General features: G+C 37.2%; 1 protein-coding gene across 1 annotated transcript; it reads right to left on the bottom strand.

The window, feature by feature from the left end:
- Positions 1-778: 778 nt before the first annotated feature.
- On the bottom strand, positions 779-13,636 carry LOC110461165 (innexin unc-7-like). The gene is made up of 2 exons (XM_021514509.1): positions 13,346-13,636; positions 779-4,223 (listed from the first exon to the last, which is right to left on the bottom strand). The coding sequence occupies exons 1-2, from the start codon at positions 13,351-13,353 to the stop codon at positions 3,029-3,031; spliced, it is 1,203 nt and encodes a 400-aa protein (XP_021370184.1). The 5' UTR covers positions 13,354-13,636; the 3' UTR covers positions 779-3,028.
- Positions 13,637-14,795: the final 1,159 nt, after the last annotated feature.

Genomic DNA, 14,795 nt, shown 5'->3' with positions numbered 1-14,795 from the left:
GTTTGTGAGAGTAACGTCATAAATTTTTGAGAAAACGACGTAATTTTCTCTCACAAACCAATGACGAAACAATCAATACCTGATCCCAAGAGAAGATAACTCTGCAATACGCAAAGACGGAATACAGAGACTTCAGTTAGCGCAATCGTAATTTAGCGCAACGTTTAAAACCCAAACGTCGCTAAAATAAGATAACCACTTACATATTTACGTTTCCAGTATCTCTCATATTGTGTGTTCCTAAATTCGATGCATTCCAGTGGGGGCTAGTGGTATGTTTCCTTTTTGGTTGGGTGTTTCTGTATGGTGGGTTTTCTCTTCGGCGTTGCTTCAAATATGTAATTTTTTGTTTACCTATTCAGAATGAAATTTGTTGTTAATGCATACATGTATCTCACGTTACACCGACATACATAAAATAAAAACGTATTTAAAGGGCACGGTTAAGGATTGTTGTGTCGAGACGATTCCATTGACTGGTTGATGCTGTCGGTAAAGGTGATAGTCTGGGGGCCGAACCTCGATATAGCTCAGATGTATTTTTTACATGCAGAACAATGATGTTAAATGATTAAAGGGAGGTAACCCTAACATAAATTGGGTCGTTTTTCTAGCGAGAGTCGAACAAGAATCACGTAGCCTCTGAAAAAAGATAATACCTCAAACATTACGTGTTTATTACACCATTGTAACTTTGTTTTTATTCAACTTTCTCAGTAGTTTAATTATCGTGGCTGCTATTGACGTCATCTTTGGTAAGAATAACAAAACCATGTAATTACAAGATTTTTTCTTTATTATAGTACATTTCATTTTAATGGTAGTATTTTTCTAATACAGCTCTACCACTCAGCATACAGTTAAAAGCACCTGTTTATTATCGGAAACCGAAACAAATAATAACGATGGCTTTAATTTCTCTAGAAATAATATAACCTCAGACTTTATATTTAACTTGATCAGATGTAAACATAAATTCCGCGTTGATTTAAATAAAATACATTGTTTTACCAAAAAGATGCTGCTATTTTATTTCCAATTTTTTTTTCAACTAAAATTAAAAAAACCCGTAATAAAATAATTTGTGAATGAAAGTCTTTTAAGTATAGAATATAAAAATAGCGTTTGTGTACATATTAAGGAGAAGCTTTTTACAAATAACCCATATTAAAATTACAGAATCCGTGATATGAATATTTCGCTGTTAAAACAAATGAAACAAGACCTAATGTACATGTACGATAAAACATTAATTCTGGGAAGTCTGAACCTAATGGCTCTGTCTTTCACGACAACTGGCCTGGAGACATATTGTGATCTGAAGTGCTGGCGTTATAGCTACACTGTATACATACACGTTTGATCTGAATGCTAAATGTATATAAAATGATATATTTGTAATCGCCAAGCTTCAATATAAAATGTCAAGTCAATATTGGTATTTGAGTGATTATGGAAGACGTAATGTTTTGTTCTTATTTGTATATGTACAAGGCGGACACTAATTCATTATACGGACAAAGCAATCAAAAAGCCCACACAACTTGAAATAAGCATTGCATACATGCCAATATGGCGCGTCCTTGATATAAACTACACTTCTTCTATAGGTTTATTAATGTATTTAATATTACTTAAGGATGCATGTTACCTTACTTTAACAATGCTCTCGTTTTATAAAGAGATCTTAACTGATGACACATAAAGAACCGAATGGTTATGTTGAGATGGTTGATGAATTGATGAGACATTTCCAAGATACATTTTATCAAAATACCAGCATTGATACCAAGCAGTTAAATCTTTTAAAAATTACTAGATAATGCTAATAAAAACGTTCAATGGGGGATAACTCAAACACAAATCATTGGTTTAATGTATAAGTTAGTATATATCTTCAAGGGAAGTAACACAAATCATATGTATAAAGTGTAAAGCATAGATACTTATGAAAAATAGGTATAACACAAAATCACAGGTACAAATGTATACAAATGTAATGTGTATGGGGCAAATATATCCAAGGAGATAACTCTTACACAAATCACGGGTATAAAGTATAAGGTAGGAATTATTATGTGTGTAGTTAACTAGAACAGATCAGGCGTATACTGTGTAAGGACCAATTAACCGCACGTGACGAGATGTTTCAAACAAAACTGCGAGGGCCACTGTCGGTATGGTCGCGATTGTTTTCATCAAAATAATATGCTATACATTTATCACAATGGAGTTCCCTTTTAGCAATATATATACATACATACGATATAAACATTGAATTACCCAGCTAAACATCACAGTTACCGATAATTACGACACAAGTCGTTCACGGTACTCTAACAGGTTAACCACGTAGTGAATTATCTACATACATGTATACACTTTTTTTTCAGATTAATATACGGCTCGAAAATTTATTGTAATAACTAAATACATGGCTGAAGGATTTTTAAACTTTTCGATTTCAAACAAAAAATTAAACTCTGTCAGTACATATAAAATTCCGGGGTGGGGATAGCATTGGTGAAATATCAGTCTAAGATTATCCCGAGAAAAAAACTGTTTAAGATTATCCATTTTCTAGACAGTGTAATCCCAGAAGCTTAACTTCGTCCTCAGGGACCTTTAAAATGATCAGAAACTTGATCAATTATGGGGTGTTTTACTGGTTTTATAAAATATGTTTCATTAAGTTTGTATCTGGGTTCGACTCCGTAACACCTCCGATATTTGTCCTCGCAAACTACAAAATAAATTTCTCTGCAAAATGACATGTCAAGGGAACATGACATGAAAATAACATGTCAATGTCGTTTAAAAACTTCACCTCCTGTAGTAACCGTCGGGCGAACTCTCCTGAACATTGTTCCTCTTGAACGTTTCCATATCGAAACAAATAAAAAAAAAATATATCACAATACATACAGACGAACACTTCCGGTAGAGAAGTGGCAAATATCGGCAAACAACCTCACTTTACATTTTCCGGTTTCATCACAAAATGCATACGTGAAACGAAAAAACAAAATCATGCATCTGAACTGAGGGACAAGAAGGTCCTCACGTGCGGTTTGTCACAATAATCCTTCCACAGCTTGGCTACGATTTCTGACGCCACAACCGGACTTGTGTTGTGATTAATCAACCAAATGAGAAAGACGCCATCTTGTCTCAAGTACTTGTCCACAAACTTCACCTGAACATCCGAAAGTCTACTGCTGTTTCGCAGTTCCGGTGACAACACGTCTTCGTCGATGAACCTCTTAATGTACTCGTTCTTCCGCCGCGGGAAAAAGAGCATGGCGAAGTTGTAGATAAAATTGACAGCGTTAACGAAGGACATGATGACCAGTAGGAACCAGAGAATGATGAACATCTTCTCGTTAAACAAGTTGATTGGTAGAGAGCACTGAACGGTCCATCTTTGGATATTTTGAAGCTGTCGAATGTTAAAATCACAAAAGGTGACACGAGGAAATCTCTTCAAGTCTTCCCACTTTTGATTGGTTGACACTCCTTTTACAAAATCTGGACCAAGACTCAGGAAGTCATTGCCCAGCAGAGAATCCACGAGGAAGAGCTGCCCAATGGTGTTCACTGTGTACAAGGCGCACGTTACCATGTAAATCATTGTAAGATAATTCCCGTAGTGACAGCCACGATGTCCTAAAGTCTCCTTGAACGCTTGCATGCGCTGGTAGGCGGAAGTCCTCCCGTCTCTGATCTCGATCCATTTATCAATGTAGGACGCTATGTCGACCATCCTCTCAGCCCGTTTCACTGGCCCCAGATATGTTGCATCGCTGGCGAGGTTTAGGGTCTTCTTGATGTTGATGCCAGATTTAGGGTAAAATCCCTTCCAGAATATTTTTGGTAAGTAAAACAGGAAGGCCATAAAAACGAAGATGAGCGGCACCCATTGATAGTACTCTATTTCAGTATCTTCTCTTTCGACATCTTCTACCGGAAGTATTTCGTCGAATGGGACGCTATATGTGTTCTTGATCCAGCAGTAACTGTTGGCGTAAGACACGTGAAATTTAGCGAATTCGGCGGGGCACCAACACTGAATTGGTTCTCCGACATACTGTTTTGCGCACACTAACAGCGCAAGTATGATAAGGGAGACAACACAGAACTTCCGGTTCAGAACGTGTATCGATGTGTCGTCGCTAAGGGTGGTCCTGATGACAGAAGAGCCTTGTTTGCTGACGTCTTCGAGACTGCAAAGAGAAAATCATATCTGCATTGTAGTGTATTGTTTCAGACAAAAATATTGTCAAAAATCTCCCTCCCCATTTTTAAAGCCAATTGCCGATATCTCACTTTAAGCCTCTGTTTACTTTATCGTGAAAATATCATTGACTAAAACTTTTACCTTATTATAAAACAATTAATTGATTAAATGTTGCCTCACTTTAAAAATAAATACAGCTTATTCAAAATTGTTATTCTTAGGAACTAAACATTGATTAAGATTTTACATTATAATGAAAATATACCTGATTCAAAGTTAACATTATTATAAAAAATCATTGATATATCAGGGTAAGATTTTAAATTAATGTTGTTTGCATAATCCTTAAAGTTAAAAATATGAAAGTGTCCGGGGGTCAAAATCACCCATAATATACGACAGAACATATTGGTTTTTTTCTGAATATACTTAGAAAGGGAAAATATTATAAGACTCTTTTATGCCCAGGGGTGTAGGATAAAGGAATTCCATCCGGTTTAAAAAAAAAATTAAAGCCGAGGGTTCTGCCAAATTTAAAAATCCCGAAGGGTGGAATGACCCTATCATACACCCTTGGGCATGAAAGAGTATCAACCACCAGAAAAGCCCAGAAACCATGAAAATGCGTTTGGACTGGCCACCATTTTAATTATTGACGTTCTAAGCTAACCAACAGGAAAATAGAAGACGAATATAAAATTTCCATGCGTTAAACTCTACATCAGTGTGATATGTCACAGATCACAAACTTAAACACCTCGCTTCAGGGGACCAAGCGGTATTATTTTATAGGTCGTTTATATCGGATAGCCCTGTAAAGGACACTTTAAACACTCATGATATGGCTTTATAGGACGTGTATTGGGCAGCTGAATACAGTTTGTTAATGTGTGCTTCAATAACTGGGAGCCAGGGTTGTCGAATTTCACTAGAATTTTGACGTATTAGGGTAAAAGTTGTATCAAATGTATCTTCAAAATGATTCAAGCTAGAAACCAAATCTACGTGTATTGAGGTTAAAGATGATCACCGCGCTTTTTGAAGTTTGAACATCAGACGCTTACTAATTTTAACCTCTAAACGGCGTTTTTATGCAACATATTGGGTAAGCATACGTAACACAGCACGTGTATGTACACCGCAGCAGAGATATACGTATACGGGCAAAGTAGAAAACGTAGGAAAAATCCAGACTACATCTTGCAGTAAAATTATGTCACTGCTGTTCAAATGGTGAAAAATCCACACCGTCGGACGGCGTTCTTTCTCTTGTGTTTGTGATTTCCGAGTCAACAAACAAAACATAAAATATGTTTGTTGTCACAACTGTACGTTCAAAATAAAGGAAATAAACTTTAGACCCAAGGGGATATTTTCTTATACATATCTGCTATAAAATCGCTGGAGACCGAGGAATTCGTGGTAGATCTTGGGACGGTGCCAATACGAATACATGTACAAATCCGGTATACCCCATAAATATGTATCTTGCGTTTCCTTTTATGTTGAAACACGTACCTGATGCAGGTAAACATGGTGTTATCAGAACGAGCCCAATATATAAGGCTAAATCTACATAAAGTTCTGTGTGAATTCCAGCTTATTTACATATACAGAACCAACGCAAACATATGCTATCCTGTAACGGTGGGATCAGTGATGGGTGTAGAAACATGTATAATGTGGTTCTCCTATACCTGACGAAATCATATGTTAAATTTCAATTGAAAATAAAATGATTTATTCACTGGTTTCTGTATCATTTCCCAATGTATGTGTAAAATGTAAACTTTATTTAAGTAAGTGCTTTTTTTGGGGGGGGGGGTCTTTATATCGGAGGAAACCAAAGTACCCGGTTAAGGCTCACGTGGTCGGGCAAGTTATAAACTTGTACCTTTTCACGTCGGATCAGGGGACCGAACCCCGACTATCTAGGTGAAAGGGAAGTGCGTTATCCGCTGTGTCATCCGACCACCCTACGGTGTACAAAAGTACATGTATATGATAGTTAAGGATCCCTGCCTCATTGCAGGAAAACAGATCCTGCCTCATTGCAGGAAAACAAAGGAATTCCATAGCAGTCAAGCGTACGCATGTACTTACAGTAACCTCCCCTTTCATTTATTTTGGCCAAACAGTAGGGTGCGCGTGACTTGTCAGGGTATTACCATTGATCAAGGTATAGCTCAATCGGTTAATCATACAAAAGTCCTTAGTTCAGCATTTAGGGTAAGTACAGCGGCTGGTTTACCCTCTGTCAGTATAATGTGACCTTGTTGACACGGTATTTCAGTACTAAAAAAGTCGGCATCAGTTCTGCATAGGGTTGAGGCTTTTTGAGTTTGATGGACAAAATCGCATAATATATTGAAACGAACACTTGTTCGGTTTTATAAACAAATAAAAGATATATGTACAAACAGGATGCAATCCTTGTGCAAAGTTCTTAACATATGGAAATATCTAACTTGTTTGGTAAACTCTACATAACATTTACGCGAACATACATTTGATTTTTATCATCCAGCATGGCTGTAACACACTACCGGAGAATGGGTTTTTTTCTACAGAATTTGAGCCAGTCTATCATTTATATTGACGTCATAGTAACAACACTGTAATCGTTACACACGCTTTTCTTTATCAGTATGTTATATTACTGTAAGATGGCACACAAGAAAAAAATCATCATCATATCCTGTTACATAAAAATAGCTCGTTTCACATTTTAAAACCGGCTTTGAAATAATTACATTGTATATTGAAACCGGATACATACAAGGGGCCTCTGTGATCGTCGAAACTGTTCGGGTATAAATTGGAAACAGTGTTTGTTTGTTCCACTGATTTCTATCTACCGACCACAGGGCCCTGTGAATTTGTTACAGCTATATATTTGGACCTTAACTAAGGTGTTTAGAATTATTTTACACGTTTTAGAAGTTATCATCATTGGGGGTGGCAATTTTACCGAAGGTTGATATAAACTCCTAAACGTATAAAATTACTCTGAACACTATCTAGCATGGGTCCAAATATAGCTGTAACAAATTTGCAGGTCCCTGTGCTACCGACAAGCAACACTCGGTGTTTGGCCTGCCTTCAGTATCACTTGATCTTAGTTTTATTCGTGTATGACTGTGCTTGTATGCATAATTTTAATGAGTTCTTAAATAAATTTATCTATTGCGGAGTATATGCTATTTCTCCCTAAATCGTGACCACATCAGCTTATCGAATGTTGAGCTACATATACACTAGTATACATATATAAAAGAACGTTAACAATTACCACAAGCACAGTCCTGGCATACGTTTTAACTTTTCTTCTGGAGCACACACAGAACTTTTCGTCTGCATGGCAGATAATGTACTTAAACCACTGTTGCATTATTTCGAGGACACCATGCGCGTGACCACATTAGGTTGTCACAAAAGGACCTACATTATATTTTCCAACTCGCTATAGGCTCAGGAACCATTTCTAAATTTCATCCATATACACTACATGATAACATTGTGTCCCTAAAGGGTGGTCATGGATATCAAAGCAAGCGGTGTAACAACTCCTGGCTACCGTAGATACGCAATGAGTGATTACACTATATTTAAATAAAATTGTGTATAACAGTAAATAGGTCACTGGTTTTACCTGAGTGAGTAGCTATAGGTCTCAGTAACAGTATATCACGGTTTCTCCTATCCCAACAAATGGCTGACTTGGATAATTGAGGTTTGGCTCCACTGTGACGTGTGAATGTGTTCTATTGTTAGGTAAAACGTTCATTTAGGTTTAAAGGTGACGCAACCATAGATGACGTAATACTTGACCGGGAGCGTCCCTTGATTGTTGTCGGGTGGTTTTAGCAGAACGCTCTTTCGGGTCTAAATCGTGTCACAGCTTTGACAATTTCCATAACACTTTAACTCTTATCTTCGAATCGTCCCGAACAAAAAACTTTCGAAAAGTCGAACGCAAATCTCATTTCCCCCCGTGTACGGTGTTACTGTGACGTCATCACCGGCTAATTTTTAACTACATATAACCAGACATATAACGCCAGTAGTATATACGTCGCTGATATAACTATATTTTGTTTAGATGCAATGATGTATAAGATTTATGTGTTATCCTGAAATCTTCGCCTAAATTGTGAAACATCATTATTCGGGATACACGAAGCTTATCACAACACAAAAGAAAAATCTGACGAAATCCCAATAGGTAACATGTCCTAGGCAACACTATAGCCTGTGCTAAGGGCGATAACTACTCGATCCGAGGCAACACTATAGCCTCTGCTAAGGGCGATAACTACTCGATCCTAGGCAACACTGTAGCCTCTGCTAAGGGCGATAACTACTCGATCCTAGACAACACTATGGCCTGTGCTAAGGGCGACAACTACTCGATCCTAGTCAACACTATAGCCTGTGCTAAGGGCAATAACTACTCGATCCTAGACAACACTATAGCCCGTGCTAAGGGCGATAACTACTCGACCCTTGACACCACTATAGCCTGTGCTAAGGGCCATAACTACGCGATCCTAGACAACACTATAGCCTGTGCAAAGGGCGATAACTACTCGACCCTAGGCAACACAATAGCCTGTGCTAAGGGCGATAACTCCTCGATCCTAGACAACACTATAGCCCGTGCTAAGGGCGATAACTACTCGATCCTAGACAACACTATAGCCCGTGCTAAGGGCGATAACTACTCGATCCTAGGCAACACTGTAGCCTCTGCTAAGGGCGATAACTACTCGATCCTAGACAACACTATGGCCTGTGCTAAGGGCGATAACTACTCGATCCTAGGCAACACTATAGCCTCTGCTAAGGGCGATAACTAACTGTGAGGGTCACCTTGATTCGCCTTATTTAATACCACCGAACTTTAATAACTTATCGGCGGGCATATTTGCTATCTTTTTATTATATAAATGTTTTGCAATATAGCCAGTTCAATATAAAGATAAACGTCATAAACTGTTTTGGATTTGTCCGTGTTTTACGTCCTAATTAAAGCTATGGTCATTTAAGGACGTGTCAGGTTTTCCGCATAAGACCAGAGACGAACAACACGTACACACACACATCTCTGATAAAACCTAGATTACTAATGTCGCTTGAAGATCAAGGGGGGACATCACGTGGGTCTTTACACCTTCTGGTAATATACAAGTTTCTATATACACAGATGTAAATATGTAATATGGCGATATACTGAGATTAGCCTATCTATAGATACGATCGATTATTCTTTATTACGATAAAGGTTGATAAATATATATTTCACACTCCACACCTGGATCTCAGGGACCTGAGAATTTGTAACGGCTTTATTAGGTATTCAGAGAAATTGTACACGTTTTAGGGTTTTGATATAAAAACCTAAAACGTGTAAAATTACTCTGAACAGCTCCGTTTAGGTCAAAATACAGCTGTAATAAATTCTCCGGTCCATGTGACCTGGATTCGTAACATCAACGAATTTGCATTTCAACATAAAAACAAATCTATTTAATTTGTTGTCATACTGACAAGTCAACTAATCTGTCTGTTTCCCATGTATAACTATATGAGTATTTTTGACCGTTACGAAATAAATTTGACTGTCTTATATATGGATGTAGACGGAGGTCGACGTGGGTGTGAGGGTAGGGGAGGGGCGGGGACCTGGCATCGGATGGGTTTGGTGGTGGTGTTGCGTATATAGTTATATGTATGTTACTATGTTAGGATGAACATAAGTGTGTATACTGATGGGCTTTAAACTTTATGTCAATAAACGAAGGATTTGCAATTCCCCTAAGTTAGACACCTTCGTACGATATCAAAGTTACGGTAAACCCGTGACGTCAAATATATATATGCGTGGAAACACTGAGGTAGGAGTGAAAGAGGCGGCAGTGTACGTAATACGTTATCGGTGTTACATTTTCTGTCTCGTATTGCCCCTCCCCCTCCCCCAACCTGTCGGGGACACGCGCTATCTCGAGTGTATATATTGACGTAATGTTGGCAGTCTGTACTTCATACTATCGTACGGCCGTGGTAACTATGTAACTGCAAGTAAAGGGGAACGTTCTCTGTCGGTGTGACTTTACCGTATTTATGAAAAAATGTGCTGAACAGATAACACGAAATATATTGTTAATAAAAATACATTACTTTACTTACGTTGAAAACGGCAATAGGGCCAGAGTTATGGAGGAAATGCACACATAAACGCACAAGATTTTTTAATGACAATTTCTATCGCTATGGGTACAAAATTCACGGAAACGGTCAGATAAAAATAGTTTATTTGAAGATGTATGGTAAAAGGTGTTTAGACATGCACAAATGCGAAAGAAATGTCAATCTCCCTTCACAGATATATTGATACAACCATGAGTTGTTTAGCAGCTAATTTACCACCGGATTCGATTCAACGTGATCCGGGCACCTACCAAACTGAACATATATAAATAGCCATGAACTTGCTTACGTGTAGACACTGTCTTGTTGCATAAATCGGGAAATTTATCTGTCGAATGAATTTTAATTAAGATTTGATATAATCTTCATGTAAACTCCTTTATTTCAGATGATAAATGGTATTGAATTTTTAATTAATCTAAATTGGATATGATCTTCCTGTAAACCTTGGAAGTCCAAGAAATTGATTTTCTTCACTTACAACGAATCAGTGTGTATTTTATACAATGGGCACAAATCCCGAATGTCTCCGCGGAGTGGTAACAACACTGTACCCAAAGCCGCTCTGTGTCTTATTGTATCACATAATGTACTTTGTTATCCAGTGAATATTAACCCGTGAAATACGACCTATCAGCCCTGTGATTGGTTGTAAGTTTCAATTGTTTCAATTGTGACGTCACGCCTAGGACAAGTACATGACGTCACAGACTTACGCAACGGAGTTAAAATGTTGTTTTTTTACATTTCAAGGTTGCATGGAAATTGTCGTTTTACACGAATAAATACCACAAATCTTGATTACATGAGTTAGCGTTTCATATGAGATTTATGAAACGAGTCTAAGAATTTTCCAATTTAGCGAGCCTCTGGCTCGTATATATTAGATTAAGTTACGTAATAAAAATGGAATCTAAACTGATGTGACATTTGAAGATTAACCGACCACTTTAATTTAAATATTACGTTGCGGTTGTTTACCTTAATCGGATTTTGGAGATTACCTTAATAATGTTTCGATTCTGATTGGCTAAGAAAGTTACAATGAATCATAGCTACATGCAAGTATGGTGTTTGACCACAGACTATCCACAGCTCCGTTACACATACCGATTGGCCTGCAGACGAAAGGGTGACGTGATGACCTCCGTCCTACACATTATTGTAAAATTGCCATTGACTTTGTATAGTGAATTTTCGTTATACCGCCAATATTATGTTTTTTCTATATAACAACATGGCATTATATCACGGTTTTATATATATATTATATAAATGATCAAGGGACATTGTACCGAATTCTATTATATATATATATACACAAGGGCATACTAATTTGATAACAGAAAGAACAAGATAGTCAATGTATGGAGTTGCGATGAGGACTACGTAATTTATTGAATCTCCCCACGCGCTGAAGTTTAATATCTCTTCAAAGGTTGTCTAAGATAAGTGACGTCATTTACAAATACCAAATGTGATATATACCGCTCACTGGTTTAGTGTATAAAGGACATGTTTTAAGGTCAACCCTCGCTAACATTGATACTACACAAAATGCAGATAAAGAAACATTATATATATATTTATCTATTACTAACACGTCTAGATCTGGACCCCCACGGGCTGACGTATATAAAATGTATCTGCGGGTTTCAGGTGTTGTTCAAGGCGCAAACATCACGGCCAACATCAACTTAAAAATGGTACCCATCCCCTTCCCACAAGTGAGGAAATTTTGAACCCACCACCACGTCTTTGGATCTGACATTTTAATCTCTTTAATCCTAATCCGCACGGTTTTGTTATCATTAGTAATCCGCATGTTAACATTATCAAACTGTACGTAAGAATCAAGTATTTCAAAAGAAATGAGGAAGCGTACTTAGACCAATCAGTCATTCTGTATGGTACGTGGTGATATTTATCCAGGTATGATATAAAGTATTTCATGATTGACATTAACATTTCAGACAGGTGAGCTCCTGTGTAAGATAGGTTAGTCATAGACGTGTATGGTTTAAGACGTCTCTGGGTAATTAACTGGTAAATTAATGAACTTTTGATTAACAAAACGTCGAGTTAACTTGTACAATGTAATAACTGGTTGTGTACCGCGTTGTTCAAGGACAAAAAAACAACAACCTTTAAAACATTTTGTGGAAAAAACCCAATCTTATACCTTGGTAAGATACATAGTTCATGGAGATTTGTATTTAGGTGAAGTACGAATACGACTTATAATGGAAATTAATGCCTCAAAGATTGAGGAAAATCTGTATAAAAATGTTCTAAAAGCGTTTATGTTCGCCCGTGATGGAATGGTTAGAAATGGGACAAAGTTGAAGGAATGTCGCTATACTTTCCACTTGAATGCTTCACCCAGTCTATTGATGTAAACATGGCTTTAAGAAAACATCGGATCTTTTATGCGTGTTCTTCACCGAAACATGGCCAGGCCACCCTAACTATTACAACCACCACAAAGGACATCGTTAACAAAACAGGATCATACATACATTTTTGTTCATTTTACCTCAAATACTAAGGGTCAAGAAAATGCCAGAATTCGAGTTTCAACACAAAAGTCCACATAACGGATTATCTATTTCTCAAGATGAAAAGAAAATCACGTCCTTCAACATAGCAGAATGATGAATGTTCACCATTTAACTACTTGTACATTAATTACTTTCTGAATGGCTGTGGTTTGGTTAAACGTGTCAGCATACCCCGAATGTCTCAGTTCAAATGCCATAAAAACTGTTGTTAAACACACTGCATGTGTACTGAACACTGTACAGTACCACAGAATTAGATTTCACGATTTAAACATTTCAAGTAAAGTTCACGTGATAAAAATGCTTGTTAGTAATAAAATGGTATAGATGTACTTACAATCCCATGTTGAATGTTGTTGCCGACTGATTTCAATTTCTAGAACTTTACATCCCTGTCAAACTCTGTCCGCCATCTTAGTTGAGTCCCACGCACACTTGTGTACCTGTGATCTACCTCGACTTCAAATGCAGGCAAAGTAAACACATAGGTAAGTACAGGTAAGTACAGGTATGTGTCGTGCCGCTCTACGGGTCAGGAAGGGCCAGGTATATATAGATATATAGACTGATGCAGTGATGTGTTAACTGCCACAGGTAAGCACACACGTAAAACCTTTCACTTGTGAAATTTTACCTGTACAGGTAGATCCCTTTGTAGGGCCAAACTCTACACAAGAGCTTGGTACACCGTTTGACACCCTAGCTCTCCCCTTTATTGTAACACAACCTTTTGTGTACCTTCACTAGTTTTCTTCAGGAAATGTTTTGTTTCGCCCTCGGGTAACACAAGAAACTGAATAAATGTTATACTAAATGCAAACCACTAATAGTATTTACACTCTACATGTCTGCAAACAATTCAATTCAATTTCTTTATTTCCAAATGCAACAGATAGCACATACAAGTAAATATTACAATCCATTTATGTAAGATGGCGGAGAACATAGAGTAAGATAAAAGATGACATCATAGCAGTGTTGACAACATACAAAAGTAAATATATAATCATTGTCAGTGGCACAAAGCCGGAACATTCACGACTGCTCAGATATTAAGTATAGACTTTCCTTTAGAAGTAGACTGAAATAGATACTTACTAAGGTTTCTCAATTGTTTTACATTTTTGCAGGCGAATATTTGTATCAATTTATAGACGGACGGACGACGGAAATAATAGGGTTTAATGAATTCGGTTCTAAGCTCCGAGTAAACTGGACACAACAAAATAAATTGGGTTTCATCCTCGTCTGCAAACACATAAATATACGTGAACGTACCATAACTTCATAACAACCTATAAGTTTGAACTCGATATAAAATTAAAAAAACTATAAAAGGCTTCAAATGTACATGTATACGTAACAGACATACAATATATTTTCACATTTTAAGCATTGAAACCACTGGAGCGACATCTGTCTAAATAAGAGAGAGAGAGAGAAAAAAGGGTCACATAAGCAAATATAGTCTAATAATCTACGACCGATAACATCACTTTTGGAAGAATCCATTCTTGATCAAGAAATGACAATAAATTTTCTGACCAGTTTTAAAAGTAATTCTCGAAAACCGAATAAAATCGTATACCAATTTTTTTTAACAAAATTATGTCTTATTACATCGAGATAATACAGATTACCGGTGGTAAAACACCAACCCACAAACCATCCAGCTCTAGTATTTAAGGCCTTTAGTCGAATGTATAAGTACAAACTTAATCTGGGTCCATATAGTGACGTATAAAGCCACATATATACACGTATATTTATCGCCGTCTATGAAATTA

This window comes from Mizuhopecten yessoensis, unplaced genomic scaffold (genome assembly GCF_002113885.1).
Source record: "Mizuhopecten yessoensis strain PY_sf001 unplaced genomic scaffold, ASM211388v2 scaffold10585, whole genome shotgun sequence".
In the NCBI taxonomy this organism is placed as follows: Eukaryota; Metazoa; Mollusca; class Bivalvia; order Pectinida; family Pectinidae; genus Mizuhopecten; species Mizuhopecten yessoensis.
This window is presented reverse-complemented; position numbering and strand designations above follow the sequence as displayed.